The sequence below is a fragment of the Bos taurus genome, chromosome 7, assembly GCF_002263795.3.
Source record: "Bos taurus isolate L1 Dominette 01449 registration number 42190680 breed Hereford chromosome 7, ARS-UCD2.0, whole genome shotgun sequence".
Taxonomy (NCBI): domain Eukaryota; kingdom Metazoa; phylum Chordata; class Mammalia; order Artiodactyla; family Bovidae; genus Bos; species Bos taurus.
This window is the reverse complement of record NC_037334.1, coordinates 18,522,896-18,550,076: the sequence shown is the minus strand read 5'-3', so window position 1 is coordinate 18,550,076 and position 27,181 is coordinate 18,522,896. Positions and strand designations below refer to the sequence as shown.

Here is a 27,181-nt window from a genome sequence, read left to right as displayed (position 1 = left end):
CAGAGGAGAGTCAGTAAGTGCAGGTGCAGACTTAGGGCTGCCCCCGCCTCCCTGAGCCTTGAAACAGGCTTCAGGGAGACGAGCCCTGTAGGCTTGAGATGTGGTGCCAGCACATGGCATCCCCCACCCCGACATCTCCTGGATCCCAGTCAAGCCCCCCAGCTTCCCAGCAGAGTCCAAGAGTGAAAGCCCTTGAGACGCAGCCCTGAACCTGGACCCTTACTCCTGCAGGGGAGGGAAGCAGGCAGGGCTGGCCCACTCCAGAGGTGTGCTCCATCTCTCCTTGTTTGTTTTCTTGCTAAGTCGTGTCTGACTCTTTTGGAACCCTGTGGACTGTAGCCCGCCACCCTCCTCTGTCCATGGGATTCTCCAGACAAGAACACAGGAGTGGGTTGCCATTTCCGTCTCTAGGGGATCTTGCCGACCCAGGGTCAAATACTTGTTTTCTGCATTGACAGGTAGATTCTTTACCACTGAGCCACTAGGGAAGCCCCCAACTCTCCTTACCTCCTTGCACGTCACCCCCTTCAGGGTCACCTTGAGTATTTCAGGGGAGGGTATGGACAGCAGCTGCTCCAGACTCTCCAGTGGGAAGGGCTGAAGAGAGCCTGGCCTGGGACCCACAGGGGTGGGAGCCATGTAGATGCAGCGGGAGGAGCCCAGGCAGGAGGGAACAGGTGTGAGAACTGAAATCCCAGGCTCCCCGTGCCTACCACGCGCAGCTGGGTCCAATGAGGGGACGCAGCCCCCTGCCCATCTTGGAACAGGCACGCCCACCCAGGCCTCGGGCCTCACCTGGGCTGCAGGTGCACTCTGCACGCCCCATCACATGCGGGCCTGTTCTCAGCCACCCGTGTACCAGGCGGGCACCATCTCCTGCATCCCTGCCCAGCCCCCACCCTCAGGCCTCAGGTGCCGCTCCTCCAACCAGCACCTACCTCCACACCCCAGCTGTCTGCATGAACATGGGTGGGGGCCTGCCCCTTCACCATTGGCGACACCTGCCCTGCCAGGTAGGTAGAGGCTGAGCCCAGCCCGCAGGCCTCTCTAAGGCCTTCCCCCCTCCTACCCATAGTGTGTTTCAGAGGGATGGTCCGGGATATGCAGGCCACTCCCTAACTCCCGCATTTGCTGTGTCTCCAGGCCAGTCCCTGCTCATCTCTGGGCAGCCCTGACTTTCCCAAACACAGAAGTGAAATTCTTGCAGTTCCCACCTCTCCAAAGTGCCGGCTGACGTGGATTCTCTATGGCTAGATTTAGAATCCCAAATCTGAATCTAGGGCTCCCCCACTCTGCTCTGTAAGTCCAGCACCCTCGGGGTTCTGCAGGGCCTCACCCCGTGGCCTGGGGCCCACTGTACAACAGGGAGGATGTGGGGATGGCCCTGATGCCACTGGGCGGACACAGCACTGAGAGGTCAAATCCGCTTTAATGGGGGGTGGCTCCCAGGTCCTGCCGGGGCCCTGAGGAGGCAGCAGTCGTGGGACCCGTGGCCTGCTTGCCCTTGCTGCCCTGCCGCCCCTTCTTGGTGGTGGAACTGCCCGCCTTCCTCTTGCCAGGGGGCTCGGCCCTGGGGGCAGAGGCTGTGGTGTTGGCGGCAGGGGGCCCCGGACGGGGCAGCGGCTCCTCGTCCAGTGCCTTAAAGTTGAAGAAGTAGTCCACGTTGGAGACAGTGTCCAGGATCTCGGGCACACTGTAGTCGAAGGACAGCAGCTCGTCTGGCAGGTGCAGCGAGCGGATGTCACCAGAGGAGTCGTCACCGCCGCCCCCGCTGTCGGGCAGGGCTGGCCCAGGCCCCAGGGGCTTGCGTGGGGCCCCTTCGGGCTCGGCACTGCCCGGCAGGCAGTCGAAGAGCTTCATTGCATCCTCCAGCAGCACCTTCTCGGGCAGCGCGAAGGCCCGGGCCACCTCCGGGGTCCTGGCCTCGCCCGCCCCCAGTGGGGCCACCTCGGCATCGGCTGCCTTGGGTTCAGTGGAGACCGGTGGGTACAGCGGGCTGGGGGGCGGCTCCTTGACTGGGAAGGTCAAGGGCTCCCCGGGCCCATGCAGTTGGCTCAGGCGGCCCTTGAGGTGGCTATAGGTGCCTGGGGGCAGTGCGGTCTCGGCGGGCAGCGTGATGAGCAGCGGGGGCAGCTTGCTCTCCTTGGGGGGTGGTGGTGGTGCCAGGCCCTCCTTGATCAAGGGCCGGGGCAGCTCCACGAAGGCGGGTGGCCCCCCGTCCCCCATGAAGCCCAGGGTCTCGGGCCCCAGCCCCTCAGGCGGGAAGTACGGCAGGAGGTACTGGGGGCCCCCAGGGGGCGGTGGCTGGTAGTGGGGGTATGGTGGGGGCGGTGGGGGTGGCACCGGGGCCTTGAGGTAGTGCTGGGGCTCCAGGAGGTAAGTGCCTGGCGAGGTGGGGGCCCCAGCTGGCCCCCCATCGCCCACGGCCACCAGCTTGTACAGGGATGACTGGCCGAAGTCGGTGGCAGCCCACTCGATTCGGTAGATGCGGGGGTCAAAGAAGCACCCGCAGGGCGCCATCTGGAAACCTGTGGCCAGGAGGGTGGCCCTCAGAGGGATGGTCCTGGGACCTGCCTGGGGGGCACATCAGGGGGACACAGGACACGGACCAACCCTGGGGTCCATTTGGGGGATGAGGACATAGGCTTTGCCTCTGGGGGTTTATCTACCAGTCTGGGGACCCAGGATGTGCTTTGGGGGCTCATCAGGGGGGATGGGGGACTGGAGACACAGACCTGGCTTTGGGGACTGACTGAGGGACAGGAGTCATAGGCCTGCCTTACTGTCAAGGCCCCCTCGAGGGGATGAGGGACACTGGCCTTGCTTTGGAGTGGGAAGCCATCTAGGGTTAGGGGTGGGGACGGGATGGCCCCGCCCACTCCCCAGTCCTCAAGGGTTGGCGGGAGGCCAGTACCTGCTGGAGGGGTTGGGAACACCTCCTTCTCCGGGGTTGGGGGGTGGTACAGGTTGGAGGAACCTGTGGACAAAAGCAGGCAGGCAGGTGGGGTCCTGAGGTTGGCGGACAGAGCCCCAGTCCCTGCCCCCATGGCCACGCCCTCCGCCACCGACTCATACCCACAGCGGACAGAGGCTCTGTGCAGGCGGGAGTGGGCTGGCTGTCCAGCCCATCAGTGGCATCCAGGCCCTGGGGACTGAAGCCTTCTTGGGGAGCTGTGGGTGCGTAGAAGGGTTTGGGGTGCTGCATAGGGAGGCGGGGGCCTGACCCAGGTGGGCCAGGAGGGCAGCAGGTGGGGAGCACAGGTGGCCCACCCAGAGAACAGGCTCAGAGTCCTGTGGAGTTCTGTTTGTCCGGTTACTCCGGGCAGCGGGTTCCAGGCTGTGGCCCGCCCACCAGTCGAGGTTCCGGGTAATGGCGGAGTGGGGAGTGGGCAGGGGTGGACCAGGAAACCAAGGGAGCCAGAGACGGGCATCACAGAGGGTATGGTGGACCTTGGGTGAGGTCTGCTGCCTTCCACCTCTGCCAGCATGGCTTGCCCGTTAGCTCTGAGGCCCCTTCCTCCAGGCAGCCCACCCTGATCCACACTCAGGTAGGATGAGGCCCCATCTCATGGGCTCTGATGCCTTCTTTGTTGTCAAGGCCTTTTGGGAACCAGCAGTGGCCAGCACAGGGCTGGTGAATGAGTGAAGGGGTGAGGCGGGGCTGGGGGTGGGGATGGCAGAGGGCCAAGGGCAGCATTAGGGTCACAGAAAGGCCTGAGTTTTAGAAGAATAAAATTTATTGTCTTCTCATGCTTTAGGGGGCTCTCTGGGTACTCAGATGCCCCTCCGGCCCCTGTGGCTACTTGTAGGCATTGGCCTTGTGCTTGGGCAGGAAGACGAAGTTGGGCGGGACAGGTCCCAGCAGCATCTCACTGTGGGAGGGAGGCAGGCAGCCGGGGTCAGGCCTGGTGCGGGGCAGCCCCCAGTCCAGCTCACCCCAGACCCACCAGGTCGTCTATCCCCCTGTCCCCCAGGGCCTCAGTTCCTGGGCACCTGATGCGAATCCAGTCGGCTGCCTTCTGGCTGGCCATGAGCGTTTCCAGGTAGTCGCGGCCCAGGTAGTAGGGCGGCCGCTCGTTGATCCGCTGCGGGAGCCGCTCCAGCAGGCCCACGGGCACGTACCTGTGGGTGAGGGTGGCGGGAATGAGGTTGGGCTGGGGCTCCCCACACACTGTGCCTGGCCCACCCCACCGCCCCGCCGCCCCATCCCACCTGCACAGGAAGGAGAGCCACTCAAGGAGGAAGCGGCGCGTCTTCTCGACGCCCTGTGTGTCTGAGCCCCAGTGCTCCAGGCCGTAATGCGTGAAGTCCCGCAGGATGTCCAGGCGCTCGGATGACGAGATGTCCCAGTGCCTCTGCTCCTTGATCTCCGTGAACAGCCACGGCTTGAGCAGGGCGCCACTGGAGGTGGGTGGCAGGCAGCAGTCAGTGGGCCGCTGGGGAAACCCCGGCCCCCAACACCACGGTCCCCGGCCTCCCAGCCACACTCACACAACGCTGAAAGCCAAAAAATTTGGGACTTTGCTTGTGGTCCAGTGGCTAAGACTCCATGCTCCCAATGCAGGGGATCTGGGTTTCATCCCTAGTCAGGGAACTACACCCAACATGCTCCAACTAAAAATCCCACATCCTATAATAAAGATCAAAGGTCCCACATGCTGCAATTAAGACCCGACACAGCCAAATTAAAAAAAAAAAAAAGCCTGAGAGTTCCACGCTATGACACTAAGGCCACAGCTGCAGCCCGAGGCACACGCACCGCGCGATCATGACCCCCGCGACACCAGTCTGCAGGGCCCGGTTGGCATCTTCGTAGGACAAGACGTCTCCATTCCCTGAGGGACAGAGGCCGGGGTCTCAGGGAGCCACGTCAGGCAGGGGTCCCAGGGCATGAGGAGTTCTCGCCAGCCGGGAGCCCCCCATCGGGGCAGGGAGGGGCCCAGGTGAGGGGTGGGCCTGGGTGTGTGACCTGTGGGGACCCACCGAAAAGGGGCATGGGGCGGGCTGCTGCCACGCACTGCTCGATGTACTGCCAGTCGGCCAGCTTGGTGTAGCGCTGCTCCCGCGAGCGGCCATGGAGCTGGAGGAGAGGCGGCCGTGTGGGGAGGGAAGGAGGGGCCGGGGAAGCAGAGGACCATAGAGAGAGAGAGAAAGAGACCCAGAGAACCCGGGAGAGACGGACTGAGAGAGAGAGAGACAGAGAGACGGACAGACGGAGACAAGAGATGGAGGGCGAGCCAGAGACCAGGAGAGGAGACGGGAGGGAGGGATAGTTAGAAAGGGAAGTGCCTCGGGGCCCTGATGCCCACTGCGCCCCAAGACCCACCGTGACCAGAGCTGCCCCCCAGTCCCGCAGATCGGGCAACAGCCGGTGAGCCAGATTCACACGCTCCTGGACGCCTGTGCGGAGCTTCACGGTCAGCGGCACGTCCAGCACCTGTGGGAATGGGAGTGGTCGGCAGCAGGGCCTGGGGTCGGTTGGTGAGGGCTCTGGGTGGTCATCTTGAGCAGTACCTGGTTCATACCACGGACGATCTGCTGGAACTTGGCCAAGCGGTTCATGAGGGCACAGCCCCCGCCCTGGGAGAGACAGGTGGCTGGAGCTCAGGAAGGCCGGGCCCTGGCTGGGCCTGATGCCAGCTCCCACCCTACCACTGCCTTCCTTGTCCGGATGCAGAAAGCAAGGCACAGAGGCCCCCACAGATTCCGAGCAACTCCACCCTCACCCACTCAGCTGAATGTTGGGTACCTTCTTGAACACGAGGTCAATGGGGCAGCCGACATTGATGTCCACGAAATCCACCTCGATGGTGCGGTTCAGGAGCTCGGCACATTTGGTCATGGTGTCAGGAAAGGCACCCTCAAGCTGTGGCCGGGTGGGTGGGCAGAGAGTGAGGGGCTGTCCTGCCTGGCCCCGTGCCGAGGCTATCAGCTCCTCCAGGTGCGTCAGGCTGGCACGTGGCCAGTAGCTGAGGCAGGGGGTCTGGGAGGTGATCCAGGAGAGCCTGACCCTGCACCTGACACGTGGCAGCCAAGAGCCCCTCCTCCTTCCCTTCCTCGGGGCGCCACCAACCTGGACACCAAAGATATCCTCGCAGGGGTGGCGTTTGAGCAGGGCCCACTCAGACGTCTGGCCCTGCAGCAGGTTGGTGCACACAGCCATCTCCCCGCAGGTCACGTCCGCCCCGAAGCGCTTACAGATCCGGCGGAAGGGCAGGTTGCCACACTGGGGACAGTGGAATGCACACGTAAGGGCATGGCAGGCTAGGACCCCAGACATGGACACAAGCCCCAGGGCAGGGGGAGCAGTGGGTACTGCTGTGATGAGCACATTGCCAGCACCTGCCCACCCCGCTGTGGGTCCTACCGTAGTAAGTGGGGCCAGGTACAGCTTGCCACTGATGTCCAGCTGAAAGGGAAAAAAAGCACACTGAATTTCCACCCACGAATCTGACTTTCAAGGCCTCTCAAGCCTCAAGCCTTCCCACAGGCTTTGTCCTGCCCCAGTAAGTCTGGTTCCTTTTCACCTCCACACCTCTGCACAGGTCACCTAATCCCTCCAAGAGGAAAGTTCTTTTCTCCATGCTTTTCTCTGCTAGAGAGCTTCTACTCAACCATCAAAGCCCCAGTCCCAATGCCCTCCCTTCTAGGAAGCCTTTTCCACTGCCCCCTTCTGTTAGAGCCCGGACTCTCTGGAGCTGGGAGTGTGTCCAGCTCTGTCTGCCCCCGACGCTGCTAGTGTCCTCAGAGGGGGCCCATGACACATACCCGCCGCTTCTCATGGGGCCTCAACCTGACTACATCCTCATCTGTCAGGGGTCCGCAGGTCCTTAAAGGGCCACTGGGAGGGCCAACGGTGTCCGGTTCCTGGGGGGCCAGCTGGATGTCACAGTTGTCCTGCCCTGGGGCACCCTCGGCCTCCCTGCCCTCGGGGACAGTGGCTTCGGGGGTGGGGCCTGGCAGCGGGCCCCTGCTCAGCTGGCGCAGAGCCTGCTCTGCACGCTTGAAGTGGATCTTCCTTTTTCGCAGCTGCTGCTGCAGGGCCTTGTCCAGGCCGTTGCGGACAGGCGGGGCCTGGACCAACCCCTCCCTCACCAGATTCTGGCCCTCAGGCCCCAGATGCGCCCCGGCAAAGCGGCAGGTCACACCATAGGGGCACCTGCCGAAGGTTTCGAAGAGCACACAGCTGGGGCCAAGGTCAGCAGGCTTGGTCTCGAGGTAGTGGCCCACATCATGCAGGAAGCGGCAGCGGTCGCCATAGAAACACCTAGCAGCTGATTCCTGCAAGGAAACAGAGAGGCAATGAGGGAGGACAGAGAGACCTTGATGAAGGCAGTCGGGCAGCCTAGGTCTGAAACTCAGATCCCTCCCCTCCTGGCTGTGTGTCCTCAGACAAGGCAGAAACCTCACCAAGCCTCCGTTTCTTCACCTGGAAGATGGGAACAATAACGATACATCATAACGTCATGAAGACTGAACAGGGGGCAGACAGGCTCACACTCAAGGCATCTGGGACGTTCGGTAACAGTGACGCACACCTGGACCAGAGAGGGGCAGAGCTTGTTCTTATCATAGTGGGTGGGCTTCACGTGAGGCCGGCACTTGTTCTGGCCCCGGGCCCTCTTCTGAGCCTGAAGCTGCTCCCCAGGTTCAGCTGCCTCCTCTGCCTGGCCGTCCTCTGTCTGCCCGTCCTCCAGTCGGATCCGCTTGGCCTCAGGCTCAGCCAGGTCATTGCCAGCAGGGTCTACAGCCTCGGATTCCTGGCTGGGCTTCTCCTGCCCTTTGGCTTCCAAGAATTCGTGGAACTGCTCCTTGGTGGTGAGGTATCTGCCAGCAGAGAGGCAGAAGAAAGGAGGGCTTGTAAAAGAAGTATCCTGCCTTGAGCTCAGATTCATGAACGCTAGAGAAAGGGGCTGAGAACACTTGCCCCTGTTTACATGCCTCTGTTGATGGGGTACTCCCTACTTAGAACTAGCCAGCTGCCAGCCGAGGAACACTTCAAGGCCGCAGGGAGGATCTGTTTTGTTCCTGAGTCCCCAGTGCCCAGACTGGAGAACTGAATTAAGTACAAATATCAGATGTGAACATCCCTGGCGACCTTAGGCTACAAGAAACTACAAGTCCCAGCGTGCTCTGCAACGGGTCCGCTGCCACCACATTTCCCAGCATGCCTTTCAGCCACCCCACCCCCCGACCCCAAGACCCAGCATGCCCCGCGGCACTAGCTTCAGACACAAGTCCCTACCTGTAAGTGCGGCGGCTGGCCAACAGTGCTCTTGCGCCATTCCCGCCATACGCTAGGCCTACAGTCCCCAGCATGCACTGCGGCCTCCGCCCCAGACCCCGCCCACCCCAGCATGCACCGTGGTCTCCCTTCGTGCATGTGACAGTTCCCAACGTGCGTGATCTCAGGTGCTCGCTGACCCTGCGAGCGGACGGAAGGCCGAAACACAAGAGCCGGCGAACTTCCAATGCTGGGCCGCTGCCCCAGCTCCCGGCAAGCACTGCTCGGGCCGCGCCTGACCCAGCGACTCACTGAAGTTTGATGGGCGCCACTCCCCGTTCCGGCTCGACGGTTCCTAGGTCACCACCACCATCACTCTCTGCTGAAACTACTGCCGCTCCCTCCGCCATCGGCCCCCCTCACGCCCGCTTTGGAGTGCCGCGGAAAGGCCTTCCGGGTCGCGTGTGTGTCTTCCCCGGTCTTGCTGGTGAAGTGCGCATGCCCAGGTCGCTCCAAGTGTCGCAATTGTACGCTCATCGACGTAATGGGGCGGAACCTAGGAGGGGCTGGGGCCTCGGGTCCCTTTTCTACCTCTGATCCCTTTGCGGGAAACGGAAATGTTCAGTGAGTCTCTTGGGGCTCTCAAACTGGCTTCCCGCGGGCCACAGTCGGCTTACAGAACTATTTTGTTTTCCTGATGGAATTTTAAAACACTACTACTTTTATTTGGGGTGTTCTTTAAACGAGTAACTCGTTGAATGCCTATGTGTTACATGCTACCCTAGACGCCAGCGAAGTGAAGTGAAGTCGCTCAGTCGTGTCCGACTCTGCGACCCCATGGACTGTAGTCTACCAGGCTCCTCTGTCCATGGGATTTTCCAGGCAAAAGTACTGGAGTGGATTGCCATTTCTTTTTCCAGGGGATCTTCCCAACCCAGGGATTGAACCCGGGTCTCCCGCATTGTAGACAGACGCTTTACCATCTGAGCCACCAAGGAAGTCAGCAAAACAGCAGTGAATAAAACAGACCAAAAAATCCTTATGCTTAGGAGCTTAGATAGAAGTGGTGAAGACAGTCAACATAATACATAAGTAAAGTATACTGTATATTGGACGGTAATGAAGCAGGGAAGAGGAAGTGGAAAAACCATTTCTGGTGGTTGCGGTTCTTAATAGAATGGTCAGGGAAAGCTTTTTCACTGAGGGGACATTTTAATGGTTTTGCAAGAGATGAGTGAGAGAGACAGGAATATCAGAAGGAAAAGTGCTCCAGGTTGAGGGAACAGCTAGTACAAAAGCCCTGAGGCAAGACCCTGCCTGGTGTGTTAGACATACAGTGAGCCCTCTGTGGTTGGAGCTGCGTGAGCAAGGGAGAGAGAGGGAGGAGGTGAGAACAGGGAGGTGAAGGTCATGCAGGGCCCTCTAGGCTTTGGGGAGGGCTTGGGGATTTTATCCCAGGGAAGTGGAGAACAAACAGCCCAAGGAGAGCAGAATCTAGTCCCCATTTTCCACAGTCCCCACCATTGCCTGTTGCACTCTCCTAAAGCTCCCTGTTCCTGGAAGAGCCTTGGTGCAGCACAGGCACCTCTGGGCTGTGGACTCAGCCTGCCAGTTTGGAATCCCAGCACTTCTGCTGACCAACTGAGAACATTGTCCTTAACTTTGTGCCTCAGTCTCCTCATCAGAAAAATGGGGCTGATAAAAATAGCAGTTTTAGAAATTATAGACTCAATAAATAACAGTCAGTAAACATTAAAGAGTACTATTGTTGCTACTGTGTGCTACTTCAGTTGTGTCCAATGCTTTGTGACCCTATGGACAGTAGCCTGCCAGGCTCCTCTGTCCATGGGATTCTCTAGGCAAGAATACTGGAGTGGGTTGCCATGTCCTCCTCCAGGGGATCTTCCTGACTCAGGGATCCAACGTTGCTATTTCTTTATCACTATTATTTGCCTCGAATTATGTGAACACAGTGCAGGATGTCAATAACCAATTTCTTGGCCACCCGTGCATTTTACCGCTAACCTTGACAAAGCTTTCCTGGAACAAGGAAATGAGACAGAGACTGAATTCCTTGAGTGACAGAGGGACAAACTGAGGCCAGAGGAGGGAAAGGATTTGCCTGAGGCCGCAACAGGCTTAACTCCAGCTTTTCTAAGACCTGGGGGAAAATGGAATGGGGGTCAGGGAGCAGCTTGTCTTCCATCTCTGGCCTCTGCCGCCCTCTATAGGACAAACTGGAAATAAAACTTGGAATCAGGGACTCTGGAAGAAACCACAGCAGTCCTTGGGAGACTCTGTCCCACTTACCCACCTCCAGGGACAGGAACTCACTTCTTCTTGAGGTGCCCGCCCCATTGCCCTCTGAGGTTCTACCATCGTTTCCCGGGACATCGTCCCACAGGCGTCCAGATCTCTCTGGGGAAACAGTTGTTCAGGTGGAGAACTGAGGCCCACAGGGGGTGACCTCAGGAATGGGACTCCCCTCTCTGGGCCTCAGGCTTCAAGAAGACCCTTCTTAGGGCTTCCTGGATTTGCCCTGTGACAACGAGCCTTCTCTGTGTAAGGCGATCCAGAAAGCCTTTCTGTAGGGAGAGAAAGGGAGATTGTGGACTGGCAATTAATAACAATGTGCTGTGCTCTGCGTAGTCACTCAGTTATGTCCAACTCTTTGCGACCGCGTGAACTGTAGCCTGCCAGGCACCCCCGTTCATGGGGATTCTCCAGGCAAGAATACTGGACTGGGTTGCCATTTCCTTCTCTAGGGGATCTTTCTGACCCAGGGATCAAACCTGGGTCTCCCGCATTGCAGGTGAATTCTTTACTGTCTGATCCACTAGGGAAGCCCAAGAATACTGGGGTGGGTAGCCTATCCCTATTTTCCTGACCCAGGAATTGAACCAGGGTCTCCTGCATCGCAGGCGGATTCTTTACCAGCTGAGCTGCCAGGGAATCCGTAATAACCATGATATGGGTATTAATATAAGTGACACATTATTAATTGCTTGTTATTATTTTGTTATAATATTGCATTATTTTAATGGCATAGTACTAATCATTTACCAGTAGCTGCACAATTATTGAGCACTTACTGTATATTGGGCTCTGTTCTAAGCTCTTTTCATGTATTAGCTCCTTTATTCCTGTCTCTGACCTTGTGTGGAGGAAACAGACATTCATCCCAACTCTACCTGAATCAATGGCTTGCAGAGGTCCCAGGTCTGGGGACTGCCCCATTGCCTAGCCAGAGACCTTGGGCATCAGCCTCTCCTCCCACCACAGCCTGTCAGTCCCCATGTCCAATCTGCTTTCTCTCCAGAGTCTCTTTCTAGCCTGTCCCCTTTCCCGGCAACTCCCCTTCCAGGCCTCAATCTCCCAACCTACCCCCAATAGCCCAGCCTCCCACACCTCTTTCTAAAACCCAGATCTGACCATGACCCTCCCCTGCTCCCAATCCTGCCTTGGCTCCCTACTTCCCTAGTCCTAGACTATAGCCCCAAGGTTTCTGCATAGTCCAGCCCCTGCTGCCTTCCCCAGCTTCATGCCTCTTCACCTCCTCACTCCCTGAACTCAAGTACCAAGTTAATGCCAGAATTCCCGTGAGCTGGTCTTACCTCCCAGGCTTCAGATATGCGGTTCCCTCTCCCAGTAACAGTTTCCCACACCCAGTCACCTTGGGTACCCCACTCACTCTTCTGTTCTCAGCATCATCTTCTCTAGAAAAGGGAGGCATTGAGGATCTTCCCCTCATTAAACTAAGTCCAGAACTGGTGGGTATCGGGTCGGCTTCGGCTCCTCTGTGTCTTCAGCATGCATGTACCAGGCCTGGCACACAGTAGGGGTTCCCTGAACACTTGCTGAGTGATTGTATCTTGTCATAGCTAGGGAAACTGAGGCACTGGGGGCATACCTCCTCTGGCCCGGTGGGGTGTCCCACCCTCACTGAGGCTGTGGCAAGGAGCTGAGGACTTCCCAGGTGCCAGCCTGGAGAGTGTGGGGACACCAAGAAAGATGTTCCTGCAACACTGAACTGGGCCTGAGTCATACAAATGCCTGACCTTGGTTGATCTGAGGAAGCAGGAGGGAGGCAGGTTGCCCTGGGGCCCCCGAGCAGGTAGGGAGACTGAGGCACTCAGGAGGGGGTGGAGTTGGGCCTGGGAAGGTGCCGCTGGCACTCTGCCCAGGCACTGGGGCTCCCCCTGCCTCCGTCCCTTCCTTTTATTCTTCCTGTTTCTGGCTTAGCATTTTTTGCTTCTCTTTCTGTATTTCCTTCTCTCAGTGTGTCTATCTCATACCTTTCTCTGCCTCGCTCTTTTCCCCACATATTGGCTCTCCATCTCTCTCCCTCTCTTCATCTTTCGCTGCATCTGTCTCCATCTCTCTGCTGTTGTTGCCAGCCCCCATGGTTGCCCTGCCTCCACTCTGTCTCTCTCTCCCTCCACTGTCTCCCCTGCCCTCTCTCTGTCCCTCTTGGCTGGTCGGATGAGGGAGGAAGCGCAGGGCAGGTGTGGCCCGGGCTCTTTGCCCGCTGCCGCCGGGCCGCTCCGGATTTGCGGCTTTCGCCTCCTTTATCTGGGGCTGCAGCTGCCCCTTATCTTCTGGCTTCAGGACACGAGACCAGGATTAGGGCAGCCTGGGCCAAGGACGCAAGGAGGCAGGGCCAGACTGGCGGGTGGTGAGGGCCAGGGTGCTGGGAGGTGTGTGCTGTGGGGTGCCTGTGAGCCTTAGCATCTGGGGCTGCCGTGCACATCTGAGTGTGTGTGTGTGCATTAGTGAGGGTGTACACACATCTGCAGAGCATGACTGACTTTGGGGGGGTGTCTGTGTTTTGATGTGCGTATTTATGAATCTGTGAGCGTGTGTATCTATTGTACGTGTATGTGTGTGTGGATACACACTCAATGTCCACACATTTGTGGCTTTTGTGTGTGTGTGGGTTGTCTGTGATCTGCCATAAGGTTCTCAGCCCTGGCTCCACCTCTTAGGTGTCCCCCAACCCCAGGCCCAGGCCCCTTTGCCTCCCCAGCCCTCTGCCCCGCCCCCCAGCCTGATGGCTTTCCTGCATTGCCGACCTGGGACCCCCAGGGACAGGGCCTTCGACCTGTGACCTGGGGCTGCAAATGGCCCTGCAGGGACAGCTGGCGGCCCTGCTTTTTCCATCATCCTCTCCTGGAATCAGCCTGCTCCTTCCTGCCGCCCGCAGGCCTCATGGGTCCCCATCCTGGCCAGTCCGGCTGGCTCCTTCCCTGGTCCCTGGGGCCCTTGCTCTGACCCTCGGCCAGGAGTGGGTGTCCAGCTGTGTTCTCGGTAGGAGCCGAGGCCTCTCTCTGCCCTCAGCATTGTCCAGCTCAGGGTGAGGATAACTTTGATGAATCCAGAGCCCCAGAGCCTGGTTTCAGGGAGCTTCTTGGCTGGGCATCAGCAACCCTGTGCTGAAGAAACACGGGAACCATTTCACAAATGGGAAAACTGAGGCACAGCGAGCTCAGCCACCAGCATATTGGGGGGGATGGAGTAACACTCAGTGTGTGAGGATGCTCTGACTGGAGGGGTGGCTGGAGGGACAGAGAACACAGAAGGCGCCAGGCCACCTCACCCTCCATGGGCTGGTCCCTGGAGGGGTCCCCGAAATGCAGCCATGGGGCTGCAGGGCCTGGACCAGCTCCTGGAGTTAAGATGGAAACTTCTCTACCAGCCAAGTCTCTGCGTCTTGGCCAATGGCCACCAGCCTCCCTAACCCTCTGCCTCAGCCTCTATCCAGGAACAGAACACTCCCTTGGGAAGCAGTGACCATCGGGCGGGGGTGGGGGGTGCAGAGGGCCCTCTGACCAGAAGGGACAGGGTTGGAGGAGCACTGGGGGACAGTGGTTACATGTTTGGTAGTCATCCAGCCCCAGAGTTGAGCTGCTGTCTTACTGTGTGACCTGGGGCTGATGTCTTGACCTCTCTGATTCTCAGGTTTCACAACTGCCCCATGGGCTTACAGCACGCTGGGGAAGGGAAGGCCTCACCTGGAGCTACCTGGCGGAGATGTGCTGTGGAGGAGTCAGTAAAGGAGCAGAACTAATTTCCCAGTAAGCATGGGAGAGGAGGTGGCGATGGGCAGGTGTCTGGGCCTGGCTGCCCCTGCCTCAGCCTTGACCTTGGTGCCAGCCAGCTCAAATCAGTCACAGAGGTCACATGCCTTTGAGTGCCCCCTGCTCTTCACTGAGCTTCACCACCCTCCCAATCCGTGCACTGAAAGACCACAGTCCCTAGCCACGGGCTGACTTTTAGCGTGGGAGGTTCAAGGCTGGGTTCCACCCATCCCGCCCCACAGTAGCCCAGTCTGGAACAAGCAAGGTTTAAAAATAAAGCATTGTAAATATCCATGTTTCCTGCAAATAGAACCAACCCCTGAATCCCCTTGGCCTCACAGGCAGCCCGGCTCAGACAGCTCCCTTGACGGAGGTGGGGGGGCATGTCATGTGTGCACCAGTTCCCACTGCTGTGTGAGTCAGCCAGTGTGACAGGGTGTCTGTCACCACCTGTCCAGGGGGTGACAAAGCCTGTGGTTGGCGACAGAAAGTGGCCAGTGTGCTGGGTTGTATGAGGTGACATGCACTGATGTCAGAGGGGGTCACATCTGTGTCTGGTGTGATCACGTGGGGCCGGCCTTGAGGTGGGTCGGGGCTCTGGGTGCCTGAGTGTGACAGGGGCTGCCTCCTCCGTGTGTGTTTGGGTCAATGTGTATGTCCCTGAGTGTGCAGGGGTCTCCTTCTAAGTGGGGAGCGTGACCGAGTCTCCCCACGGTGGTGGAAGGTGGGCATGAGTCCTACACCCTGGGGGCCCCGCCCCTCGACTCCGCCCCTGTCCCCCTGCCCACCCCAGAGGAAGAACCTGGTCTTTCAAGTCGCTGTTACCAGGGCAACCATTTTACGAGCGTCCACATGGTGGGCACATGTGTATGTCCTGCACCCCATGTGTCTGTACGCCCCTGCCCCCATGGCTCCCAGCCTAGGCCGGGAGGGAGGGGGTCCAGGCGGTGTGCCGTGAGCGGAGGCGGCCAAGGGGCCGCTGGTAACAGCTTAATGATAGCTGGCGGGGTGGGGGTGGGCTCCTGGTCTGGATACGGGTATGCAGATGGGCTGTGCTTCCCGGACCGGCACGGTGTGTGCGTGTGCGCCTGAGTACGCATGACAACAGAGTCTCCTCGACTCCTGTGCGTTCATGGCTGTGGAGTGGGCACACGATGCTCGGCCTTGCGTGTGACTGTCAGAGGGTTAGGGCGTGTGTGTATGTGTAACAATCCACCAAGTGGACACGTGTGTGCAGGAGCAATCCTACTCCGTGCCGTGGAGATCCGCTGGGGTTGCTCTGAGGGCCAGTGGGCTGCTAAGCACGTGAATAGCACGTGTGTCTGTGTCTCTACAGGGAACTCTGTGTGTGTGTGTGTGTGTGTGTGTGTGTGTGTGTGTGTGTGTGTAGGGATGGCGCTGTTCTAGAAGGGTGTGCGGGTATGCGTGAGAACAAGCATGGCGCTGGGTGTGACTCTGCCTGGAATAAGGTTTGGTGGTCAGTGCCTCACCCTTCCCTCCCGGCCAGGGTGTGTGTGTGTGTCGCTGAGAGTGAGTCCTTAACGACACCAGTAGTGGCAGACGCGTGGACATTGCTCAGCAAGTGGCATGGTTACTCATACTTACCAATTCAATCCTTACTGCAACCCTTGCAGGATCTACTGCTAACATCCCGTGTTACAGACGGGGAAACCGAGGCACGGAGAGGCAAGCACAGATCCCTGTTCTTTGCATCCTGGACTGGAATCGGGCAGCTGCGGGGCTCCGGCTCTGACGCACACTCACCCTTTTTCCTTCCACGACAAATTCAGAATCCAGGCTGCACCCAGCTCGCGCGTCCAGTGCGCCCCACACCCCCATGGCTGGGGTGCCTGTGTGGTGGGGGTGGGGGTGGGGGCCTCAAGACCTAATAGCCATACAAACCCCAGGCAGCTGGAATCAGGGGAATGCAGACGGCCTGAGTCAGAGTGAGGAGGCACCAAGAAATCAGGCCGCGGGAGGCCGCGGGAGTGAGAACCAGAACCCGGCTCCAGGAACGCAGGCGGCGGCGGGGACCCAGAGGGCAGGAGCCGAGCGCTGGGGCAGGGGGCGGGACTCTGGGGCGGGTGTTTCACCGTAACTAGGCCGGGGTGGGGCGGGGCCATGGCGGATCAGCCTCCGCCCACCCTCCCAGCCCCGCCCCCTGAGCCCTTTGGAGCCGCTAGGGGGCGCATTGGGAACGCGGAGCCGTCGGGGAGGGTGCCGGGTGGGTTTGGCTCGTTGGGCCGCGCTGGGCCTTGGTGCCCAGGGGAGCGCCGCAGGGAGCCAGGGGTGGGAAGATATCCCCCCGCGGGATCTGGCTCGGAGGCCAGACTAAGGAGAACTGCCACTTGATGAGAGGCTCTGTGGACAGCGGGTACCGTCCGACGTCGGTCTTAGGGTCTCATTTGCTATCTTCGGGGGAAACTAGGTCCCAGAGGGGACCTTTAGCTTTCTGGAATGAGGACCTGGGAAGGGGCTGGGGGGCCCGTAATACCCAGTGAGATGAAGAGGGAAATTGTGGGCCATGATTACCGTGTCGGGGGAGTGCTGTGGCTCTTAATTCCACGGAGGCGGATCTTAGGGGGGTCTGGAGAAGTCTCGGATTTATAGAAGATGCGCCGTCGGGGTTCTTGAAGTGGGAGTGGGATATAGCTAACCTGGAGGGACGCTGTCCCGGGGGAAATCCCCCGAGGGGCTCCCTTGGCGAGAAGACTTCTTGGGGCCCTGCGTTCCTGAAGGGGACCGAGCAGGACGTGGGGGGGGGGGGGAGGGGTCTGGCAGTAAGACCGGTTCTCTGTGGAGTGGGGAACGCTGAAGGTCGAGGGACTGGCATGGGGGGCACTGTGGCTCTTATCTCAGCAAGAGGCCCTTGGAGAGGGGCTTTACAAAGGTGCGCCGCCAGAGCCTCTGGGGCCAGCGGATATCGCCGTCCAGGGGGCTGCTGCTGTCCTTGCACCCTTGCCACCTGCGTTGTTCAGGTCCCCCTCTGGCTGGGCGGAACTGGGCGGGGGCGTCTCCCAGTCCCGGGAAATCCGAGCCACCGCCCCTGGCCCCGCCCCCGGCCCCGCCCCCCGGCCCCGAGCCGGCCGAGCCGTCCGCGGCGGGAGCGGCGGAGGCGGCGGGAGAGCGCGCCGTGGAGCCGCTCGGAGCGTCTGGGCCCCTCGCGCCGCCGCCTCGGACCCCAGCGCCGCGCACTGAGGCCGCCCGCGCCGTCCGTGCGCCCCTGCGCCCCGCGCCCTCCGAGCCGCAGGCCGTCCAGGGCACCCCCTCAGCCCCAGCCTCCGCCGGGCCGGGATGGCCGCAGCCCGCGGCTGAGCGAGCCCGGGGGGGCCCCATGGGCCGGCCCGCGCCGCGACCCCCCCGCGGCCGCCCCCTCCGGCCCGGGCCCCCCCGGGCGCCGCGGGCCCAGGCGGCCCGGATGGCGGTCGCGGCGGCCGGGGCAGGGGCTGGGGCCGGCGCGGGCGGCAGGCGCGGCCGCCACTGACGGCTATTAGGGCGCCCAGAGCAGGTAAGCAAGGGAAGAAGGGGGGCCCGCAGAGGACTGGCGCGGGGGAAGGACTGGCCCCCATGGACGGAGGTTGCGGGGGCGTCCAGGGACTCCCGGTAGACCAGTAGCTTCCCGCTTTGAGCCAAGAACAAGCGTGTGTATGAGGGTGGGGTCAAGAGGCGACAGGTCCGCGCGTGGTAGGGGGTCGGGAGGGCGATGTAAGTGCCTCTCTAAGCTAGCGTATGGCCAGGGGAGGGGGTGGTCCCTGTCCGACGGGGCGGGCGCGCTTCTGCCTCCTCGGACCCCCTTGTATGCTTCTGGAGAGGGGGTGGAAACAGGAGCAGCCGGACACCCTTCCCCAGCCTTTAGGTGGGCGAGACCCAGACACCCCTTCGGCCTTGTGGTCTACAAGGGGCCGCGGGGGACAACCGGATCCCACGGACCCTGAGTGGGGGGCTGCCATCGCGGCCCAGCTGCACGCAGAAGTAAACATCTGTCAGTGGCGCGTTCCAGCCGCGTTCCCTGCGCGCCGCCGCCGCTGCCGCCGGGGACACGGTGTCCTCCGGTAAGGGCCCAGCTCTCTAGGCTCCTGGAGCCTTATGCAGCCGCAAGAGGGCGCGAAACCATTTTGGGGGGGGGGTGTCCCTTAAGGGCAAAGACCAAATTTGAAGAAAGAGCGGTCTTCCTTCCTCTTTTTACTAAAGACATCTCATATTCAGGATGGTCCCAAAATTCTCCCAGAAAGTGTGGTTTGTCAGTTCACAGTCTTTAAGTGGAGGAGGCTGCAGACAGTGGGCAGATATGGGCTGGGACCAGAGACAGAAGTGGCTTCTCTCCTGGGGTGGGTGTCACCACAGTCCCCTCCCCAGGAAGCACCAGCATACATATATCATGGTGCCACTGGCCTGGCTCAGTGGGTCTGTGGTTACCTGCAAGGCTGAGGCCAGCAGCCCAGATCTGGGGAGTAGAACTAGGGCCTATGTGGGGGGCATGAAACGCCAGACCCCTGATTTTCCTCACTTGTGCATGTCCACCCTGTCCAACATCCTTTTCTGTCTGTTGCATGGCATTCTTTGTCTGTCTTTAAAAAAGCCCCAGGCTGAGGAAGCCCTAAAAGGGCATGACTGGTCTAGGCGGATGTCAGTTGGGGGACACTTTGAGTTTTGCCAGCTTTTCCCCGCCCCCAGCCCCTTGCTTTGGGCCCTTTGGACACCTCTCCCCACACCCTTCATTCTAGGACTGCTGAGGTTTGAGGTTCCATAGCCACTCCCAGGCCTTACAGCCCACTCCCAGAGAGCTGCAAAGAGCTAGTTCCAAAGGTGCAGGGAAGAAACCAAATCATGCCTCCCTACAGCTGGGCGCAGTGTCTGAGGTTCTGCCATCACTGCTTGTCTCTCAGGTGATAGGCCTCAGTTTTCAGGGGGTGAGAAATGGATACAGCTTTCAAGAGTCTGGGACAAGAGAGGGAACCAAACAGTTTGCAGCCAGGCAAAGAACACAACCAAGATATCACTTCCACCAACGTGTACTGCCATGGTGTAGCTGACTCTGTTTGGGGTCAGGCTCCTGGGCTTTGTCCTTCCAGGAAGACAAACTTGAATCCAAGGTGGAGGCCAAAGTGGGGAGCAAAGGCACTACCTCCGGGTAGGAGGGTCAGGGGAGACTCCCTAGAGGAGAGCCATTGGGGTTGGGGCTGTGCAGGATGAGTAGGAGTTTTCTAAGTGGGACAGGTAAAAGCATCCAGCTAGTAGAAACTGCATATGCAAAGATCTGGAGGCAGGAAAGTGCATGGGTGGTTTTGGAAAATCCAGGGGGCCTGAGTGTGGGAGGGAGAGATCATTCTGAAAGGTTGACAGAGAACTGGGCTGGGGCCTTCAAGGACAGATTCCTGGAGATGGGAGCTGGAGACACAGAGAGAGGAACAGGTCCTTTAATGCATCTGGCATCATCGGGTGCAGCCATCTTTGCTGAGAGGTTCTGGGATTCTTCTGCAGATGCAGCTTTCCTGGTTCCCCAAGGTGGGATAGGGGAGTCAAGGCCCATGAAGGGAGACAGGATCTTCCCTCTGCCCAGTGAATCAACTGAGCAGGCACAGTGGGAGGCTGGTTCTCCCCATTTCACATCTGAGAAAACTGAGGCTGGGCAAGCTGGAGGGATCTTTCCTTATGTGCCATGTAATTAATTCCTGAGCCCTAAGCTACCGTGTGCCAAGCTGTGCACCAGGACGAAGCAGAAAATAAGACAGGCCCGGTGCCTGCTGCACTCATGAGGGGGAGGGTGGGGGGCAGGCCTGAGGCTCTCAAAACAGCCAGCCAGCCTCCTGGACTTTCAGAGTGTGTAACGGCCACCAAGGAAGCCTGAGTAGGACCTGGGACACTTTGGCATCGGTGTTCAGGAGCAGAAAGATCTTAACTAACAATCCCAGAGGACTCAGGCTTTGTCTGGCCTTGGAAGAAATCCAGCAGGTGGCCCTCACTTCCCAGTGGGGGAAAGAAAGCCCAGAGCAAGGGCCCCACCATCCGTGCCTAAAGAGCTCAGTATGTCAGGACCCCAAGGCAGAATTTGAACTTGGGGACATGGAAAAGGTGACTCGGGTCCCCTGCTTCCCAGGACACCTGTGTTAGAGTTTGAGACATGTCAGAGGTCTGTGCCTTGGTTTCCCTTTCTGTCACAAGGCCAGGTTTGTATGGCGTCCTCCTAGAGGACCCATGTCCCTCGCGCCACCCACTGGGCCCCATGCCAGCTGCTCAGCCGTGCCAGGCCTCATTAGGTTGATCCTGTTATTCTCCCCCGGGGAGGTCCCCCCCCAACGCCCGCCCCAGATGCCTGTAAGGCCTGTCCCAGGCCAGCTTGGCTAAGCCAGACCAGCCTGGTATGGTCGAGGTGGGAATTTTATGGGCCAGCCGCAGAGGACCAGGCCAGAAACAGCGGGTCGGAAAAGCAGGCAGCCCCACCACATACACGCTCCCCGGCCCAGCCTCCCCAAGAACACGCCTGAACAGTGGCCAGTATAGGAAGTGGGCACTGGGCACTGGTGGGGAATAGGAGCCCCCCCATCTCTCCTCATCTCCCTGTGCTGTTCCCTGGCTAAGTTTGCTCTGGTCACCCCGGTCCCTTTGAAAAGCTATCATCCTGTGTCTGAGCCTTTGCTCATGCACTTCTCTCTGCCTAGAACACTGTTCTAGATCTTCATGTGGGCTCAGCGCAAATCCTGCCTCCTCTGAGAAGCCCTCCTTGACCACTCAGCCTAAAAGCAACCCTGGTCACTATTGCTTCACCTTGTTTTATTTGGGGGCTGGTGTTGCACTGACAACCTCTAAATTACCCTTTCTTTTTTATTGGGCTTTAATTTTATTTTTTTCTTTTATTTTTTAACTGGAGTATAATTGCTTTACGATGTTGTGTTAGTTTCTACTGCTTTCTTCTTTCTCTCTCCCTTTTTTCCTCCCTCCCTCCCTCCTTTCTCTCTTACTTTTGTAGCCACACAGCTTGTGAGATCTTGGTTCCCCAACCAGGGATCAAACCTGGGGCCCCAGCAGTGAAAGTGCAAAGTCCTAACCACTGGACTGCCAGGGAATTCCCTAAAATCTTTCTCTCTTTTTTATTATCCATCTCCCTTAATGGATGGTCTGAGCTTGGCCAAGGCGGAGTCCCAGTTGGCCTTGGCCATCCTGTGTTCCCTGGCCAGCCCAGCACCTAGTAGGCACTCCATATGTGTTGAGTGAATGAGTTGGGGGCAGAACAGTGGGTCTTCTGTTTACTTGCTAGTGCTGCTCTGCTCTGTGTCTTTGAGAAAATACTCTCCTTCCCTGGACCTCAGTCCCTCCTAAACAGCAAGACCTTGCTTCTCTCCGTCCACCCCCCAGCATTACCTTTGTTATGGGGGGTTGTGGAGACATTGAGAGAACAAGTTTAGAGTCAGATCCCGGTTCAACTGCAGCTCAGCCACTTAATTTCTGTGTGATCTTGAGCAAGTCACTTTACCTCTCCAAGCCTCAGTTTCCATGTGGTCAACGGCGCTAATAATAAGAACATCTTTTCCAGGGACTGTGCGGCGGGGGGGGGCGGAAATAAACTTGTGGAAAGCACTCAGCAGAGGTCTCGGCACTAAATAAACGGAACGGCCAGCACCGCCAGGTGTTAATGTTATTATTCCTGTTCTGGTTGTACGAGGAAGGCCATGTGGCACAGTGTTCACGAATGTGGAACAGAGGGCACTGAGGCTGGAGCTTTGAAGGATGAGTAGGAGTTTGCCTAGCCACCTGAGTTCAAATTCTAGCTTGGCCATTCATGCTCTGTTTGACCCTGAGGAAGACACTTCAGTCTTTTGGACCTCAGTTTTTCTGTCTACACAATGGGGATAAAATGGTCCACACCTTTCTACGAAGGCACTAAAAGATGTAAAGCACTTAGAACAGCAGCAATGGTGTTGTTCACTAGGGTTAGTATTAGCTATTTTTCTTTAATACTATTATCACAAAGCAACCAACACAGAAGTCCTCCCCAGAAGTCGACTCCTCAGCCTCACTTTGGCGAAGACAGACCCAGAGCCCCTTAGGATAAGCTCAGGACCCGAGACTTGATTCTCAGAGTAGCAGGGAGCCAGTGATGGTTCTAGCAATCGGCCAGCAGGCAGCTTCTGGGTTGGAGGAAAAAGAGGAGAGGCTGGGCTCCCACCTCTAGCCAGGCCTGGGAGGTTCTGCAGGGGGCGTCTGTGCCTGCACCCTCCCACGAGGCCGCCCCACAGGCTGGCCCCTGGCCCCCGCAGACGCGACATCGGAACCAGCTGTGCTAGCCAGATGTTCCTGGTTTATCTGCAGATGTGCGACGCTGGCTTCCGCCTGCCCCGGCCTCCCCATCCCCACCACAGGGTGGGGCTGGGCCCTGGGGCCCTCTGAGGGAGGGGGCACATTTTTGTGGGCTGTGGAATTTGTTTCTCGTTTTGCAGAACCATTGAATCTTGTCTGGAGAGAAGATCAAGTCCCACCCATTTCCCCATCATGAAATGGGGCCTCAGTTTCCCCATCAGTGGATCCCTAGGGAACCCCCAGGGGTCATCTGGGGTAAACAAAATGAGCAAGGCTGCCTGGGGAATGGGCCCAGCTGCCAGCCCCAGAGCTGGAAGACTGATGGAGGAAGCAGAGAAGGGCGTGCAAGCACAGGCGTCTGACACCCGGGCCCCACTGCTGCCATAGGCCAGGCCTGCAGGGCTTCACTGAACAAAAATGGCCCTCCAGATGAGGATGTGTCCTGGGAAGCCCATTGTACAGATGGGAAACGGGCTCAGAGAGGGGGAGGAGCTTGCCATGTGGTCCAGCCAGGAAGAGGCAGAACATGGATGTGAGTTCAGCTGTCTGGACCCCAGGTGCCGCAGCATCCAGAAATACCCTTCTCCAGGGGCAGCCACTCCCACTACTGCCCACGTGGCTTCCCAGCCTGGCTTGTTCTGCCCGTGGGTGGCAATGACAGCCCCACATGCAACCCGGTCATTCCTATAGTGTGGGGTGGACCCCCTCGGACCCTTTCTGAAGTTGGGGAAACAGAGATACAGGAAGACCAGAGACAGATCTGGGGGTGAGGTGCAGGGGGAGAACAGTGCTAGTGGAGGGAGGCACCACACGGGCAAAAGCCTGGTGACTGTGGATGGAATTCTCAATGTCCATCTTTGCCTTGAGGGGACTCAGCCCAGACTGCCCCTCCAGAAGCTCCTCCTATCCAGCAAAGACAGATATGGACCCACATACTATGCTGGCAGAGCTGGGCAAGGGGGAGGGACCTGCAGCTGTGGGGGGATGGTCAAGATAGGGAGCAGGCATGGCTTTCGGGAGGAGGGGCTATAGGAGCTAGGACTTTGAAGGAAGAGTAGGAGTTTGCCTGATGGAGACAGGGATGCCTCCCCCAGACTAGAGAGATGAGTGTGTGGGCGGAGGGTTCCCCTCTCCTCCAACCTCTCCTTGGGAACAAGCATGAATCAGGTTCCTCCCTGAGGCCAGCGGCTCCACAGGCTAAAGGCTGGTGACCCTGGGAACAGGTATGCCTGGTGGGTGTTCCCTGGGAAGCTCTGTGGAAAGGTGGAAACTTGGAGCATTGCCGGGACATCAAGATAACGAGCAGTGTTTCCTGGCACCATCAAAGAAGCTGCCAGGAACACCCTCACACCCTCACCCTAATTGTCTGCTCCTTGGATAACTGGAAAGATCCAGCTGGCTGTGTGTCTACAGGCTGTTCATCACCCCTCTCTGAGCCTCAGTTTCCCCTCCCTCCCAGCCCTGGGGACTCTGTGGCCTCCAGCTAGAAGTTGAGGTCATTCAAGGACCCTCTTGCTGCAGTTCAGGCTGACCTGACCCCCATGAAGGGAGATGCCCCCTTCCTTAGGCAATGAGAATTCTCCAGGGTCTGGACATTGTTGGCTTGAGAGGGGACCCCTGACCAGGTCCTGTCTGGCAGATGGGTGGCACTTGAAAGGCCAGCAGGTGTGGGCAGAGCAGGCCTTTTCCTCTGGGTCATTCTGCCTCCCACATTCCCCTCTCCCCCCTCGCAACCTGCTGTGCCTCCACTGCCCCATGTCGCCTGGAATCTTGGCAGCCAAGGGCCCCAGCACTGGCAGGATGTGTGTGTCTGCATGCCTGCTTGCACGAGCGTGGCTGGAATATAGGATGCAGGTGATAACAGGCACGCCTGTGCACGCACAAGTTCAAGTGCACAAGGGGTGGCTTGGAGGCAGCACGTGTGTGGAGTGCCCATTCTCTGTGTCAGCGTGCAAGAGACAATGTGTCTGAGTGTGAAGGTGCTTGATTTGTGTGGGAGTGTGAGTCTCAAGGGTGTGCGAGAGCTCCCATGGGCATGAGAGAGTGTAAGGGGTGTGATCAGGGGATCTCCCAAGGGCAAATCAGGATGCGTGTGCACGTGTGTGGTAGTGAGTGGTAGTGCTTGAATGCTATGTTTGTGAGTAAAATGCCCACATGTGAGAGTATGAAACACACTAGCAGGTGAATGCAGTGATGTTCAGGTGTGAGGGTGTGATAACGTTTGAGTGCATGGTCATGTTCTAGGTGGGAGAACACCGGAGTGTGTGATTGTGTTCAAGCATGTGAGTGGAATTCTGTTTGAGGGTGTGTGAGACCACTGAGTGTGTAAGCAGGACAGCATCTGAGCATATCAGAATGTGTGAGCTGGGCAGTGTCTGAAAGTGTGCATGCAACAATGATTGGGCACACATGAGAGAGAGAGAGTGTGTGTGTGTGTGTGTGTGTGCACACGCACGCGCGCGCGCGTGCACATGTGCTGAGCGAGTCAGAGTGTGTGTGAGTCTGGGAAGGCTGGGTGTGAACATGAGCCTCCAAGTGTGCTGTGTGAGTGCCCACCTTCCCCATGACACAAGCACACAGCTCATGCACACCTGGTCTCCCCCTCCATGCCCTCCGCCACACCCGCTCCCCATCAGGTCCACGCCAGAGACAAACCAGTTGGGTGACCCCCATACAGAAAGGCCCATTGTTGCAGACGCTTATCAGCTGTGCCTGCCAGGTCCCCTCCACCAGCGGTCCCCTGCTTTCCCATCCCCCTCAAAGCTCCAGGAGGTCTGCAGCTCCAAGGCCACCATGGGCTCCTGTGGCTGGGCCATCTCGGGACTGGAGACCCATCTATCCTTTCAGCCCCCTGTTTTACACTAGTGCTGTACAGGGACCTTGTTCCAATCTAACAGGGAAACTGAGGCACGCCACTCCAAGACTTGGGTGTGATGACCAGAGGTCTTGCACCTGGGGGGGTTTCCATGTCTCCCCCTGCCAGGGTGGGTGAGGCCACCAGAGTTCTCATCTTAGCTCTGTGACCCTGGCAGTTCACTTTGCCACTTGGGGCCTCAGTTTTTCCATCTGTAAAATGGGAATAAGGACTCTTGTGAAGTTAAAATGACTTAATAACATGCATTAAGTTTGTACAATGGGATCTGGCATCAAGTAGGGGCTCATTAAGAGTAAAGGCGGGGGGTTTGGGCACTTGACAAATGGCCAAGACTGACCTGTTTGCTGCACAACCTTGAGAATGAAGTCTTCTCCTCCCAACCCACAGGGCTGCATGACCTGCACAACCTGTCCTCGTCACCTCCCTGCCTTCACCTCCTCTTGCTCACTTTGCTCCAGCGACATGGGGCTGCCTTGGTGATTCCTTCAACCAGCCAAGCATGGCCCTGCCCTAGGGCCTTTGCACATGTCCTCAGAACTCCAGGCTGGCCCAGGGTTTGTTTACATGGCCCCAGGTTGGGGCCCTCATTATCCATCACCCTACTGACAGTAATAATATTATCACCACAGTAAATAATAACAGCAGTATCTTCCACTTAACCACTTCCCTAGGAGTCCAGTGGTTAAGACTCTGCGCTCCCAATGCAGGGGGCACCTGTTCCATCACCTAGCTGGAGAAGATCCTGCATGCCTCGTGGCCAAAAAAAAAAAAAATCCAATACCACCAACAGTGGCAGGTCCTCAGAATGACTCCAGAGCATTTGCTCCACCCACGTGGTGTGCATTGTGTCAAAGAATCAGGGTGTGAGTCTCTAGATCCTTTCCTAGCTGTGCCCTTGACCAAGCCACTCTGTTTCCCGCCTCAATTTCTCCAGTTATAAAATGGAGGTTACAATGCCTCCTTCCTGGGCTCAGCACCGCTTATGGTACACAACAGGGGGTTAATAAGCGTTCTCCGTTACTTACTGTCTGGTGTAGGTCCTGTGCGGGTGCATCCTTGGGGCGAGGGGAGAGGTGGTTCCAAACTTACTGCTCTTAGCCACGCCCCGTCCCCCTCCGCCGACACAGGCACATCGCACGCAAATGAGATGCAAATAGCACGCAATTAACTGCTCTGGGCAGCGCGCAGGTCAGCCCGTGCGGCCTGAGGCGCGCGCGCGGGGACGCCCAGCACCCCGCGGCCGAGCCGGGGCGCTGACCGTCGTCCAGCCCGGCTTTCATCGCTCCGTGTAAATGTTTACATCGGGCCGGCCGCCAGGCCCCGCGCCGGGCGGCCGGCGGAGTAATGTAAACGCGGGCTGGAGGCCGCTCAGTGGCGGGGAGCTTCACAGACAGGGTGGGGGTGTGGGGGTACGCAGGAGTTATTAAACATCTACTGTGAGCATGACGCGACTAGGCAACCACAACACTGAGTAATCGGTGCCAGTAGGGGAAGCTTAGACATTATGGGGACCCAGAGAGTGCCCTTGCACGGGCCTGGGGCTGAGGAGGAGGCGCATTCAGGGAAAGCTTCCTGGGGCAGGTACCGTCTAAGCTAAGACTGAAAGTGGAAGGAGTGGGCGGCAGTGGAGGAGAGAATGTTCTGGACGGAAGGACTCACTTGTACAAAGGCCTGGAGGTGGGTTGAGGGCAGCTTTGGTCCATTGCTGCC

General features: G+C 58.6%; 3 protein-coding genes across 10 annotated transcripts in view; 1 reads left to right on the top strand and 2 right to left on the bottom strand.

The window, feature by feature from the left end:
* Positions 1-1,410: 1,410 nt before the first annotated feature.
* PRR22 (proline rich 22) lies at positions 1,411-3,574 on the bottom strand. 2 transcript variants are annotated; one of them, XM_059888389.1, is made up of 3 exons: positions 3,080-3,167; positions 2,915-2,977; positions 1,411-2,528 (listed from the first exon to the last, which is right to left on the bottom strand). In XM_059888389.1, the coding sequence occupies exon 3, from the start codon at positions 2,518-2,520 to the stop codon at positions 1,429-1,431; it is 1,092 nt and encodes a 363-aa protein (XP_059744372.1). In that variant the 5' UTR covers positions 2,521-2,528; positions 2,915-2,977; positions 3,080-3,167; the 3' UTR covers positions 1,411-1,428. The 2 variants fall into 2 exon arrangements, with proteins under 2 accessions (XP_059744372.1, NP_001192311.1); NM_001205382.1 differs by having other exon boundaries at positions 1,429-2,528; positions 3,076-3,574.
* NRTN (neurturin) overlaps positions 3,465-27,181 on the top strand; it is a 28,033-nt gene continuing 4,316 nt past the window's right edge. Inside the window, exons 1-2 of one of the 5 annotated variants that reach the window (XM_059888212.1) lie at positions 3,465-3,548; positions 14,183-14,298. The gene's annotated coding sequence lies outside the window, so the exon portion shown is untranslated. The other 4 variants (XM_024994286.2, NM_001205919.2, XM_024994283.1 and 1 more) reach the window with 4 other exon arrangements.
* Positions 3,720-8,723, bottom strand: DUS3L (dihydrouridine synthase 3 like). Of its 3 annotated transcripts, NM_001206318.1 has the most exons (13): positions 8,537-8,723; positions 7,539-7,827; positions 6,769-7,281; positions 6,368-6,409; positions 6,074-6,226; positions 5,750-5,866; positions 5,515-5,580; positions 5,327-5,437; positions 4,984-5,080; positions 4,760-4,835; positions 4,213-4,401; positions 3,994-4,122; positions 3,720-3,872 (listed from the first exon to the last, which is right to left on the bottom strand). In NM_001206318.1, the coding sequence occupies exons 1-13, from the start codon at positions 8,632-8,634 to the stop codon at positions 3,800-3,802; spliced, it is 1,953 nt and encodes a 650-aa protein (NP_001193247.1). In that variant the 5' UTR covers positions 8,635-8,723; the 3' UTR covers positions 3,720-3,799. The 3 variants fall into 3 exon arrangements, with proteins under 3 accessions (NP_001193247.1, XP_059744025.1, XP_059744026.1); XM_059888042.1 differs by having other exon boundaries at positions 4,984-5,437; positions 8,537-8,720; XM_059888043.1 differs by lacking the exons at positions 3,720-3,872; positions 3,994-4,122 and having other exon boundaries at positions 4,310-4,401; positions 4,984-5,181; positions 8,537-8,720.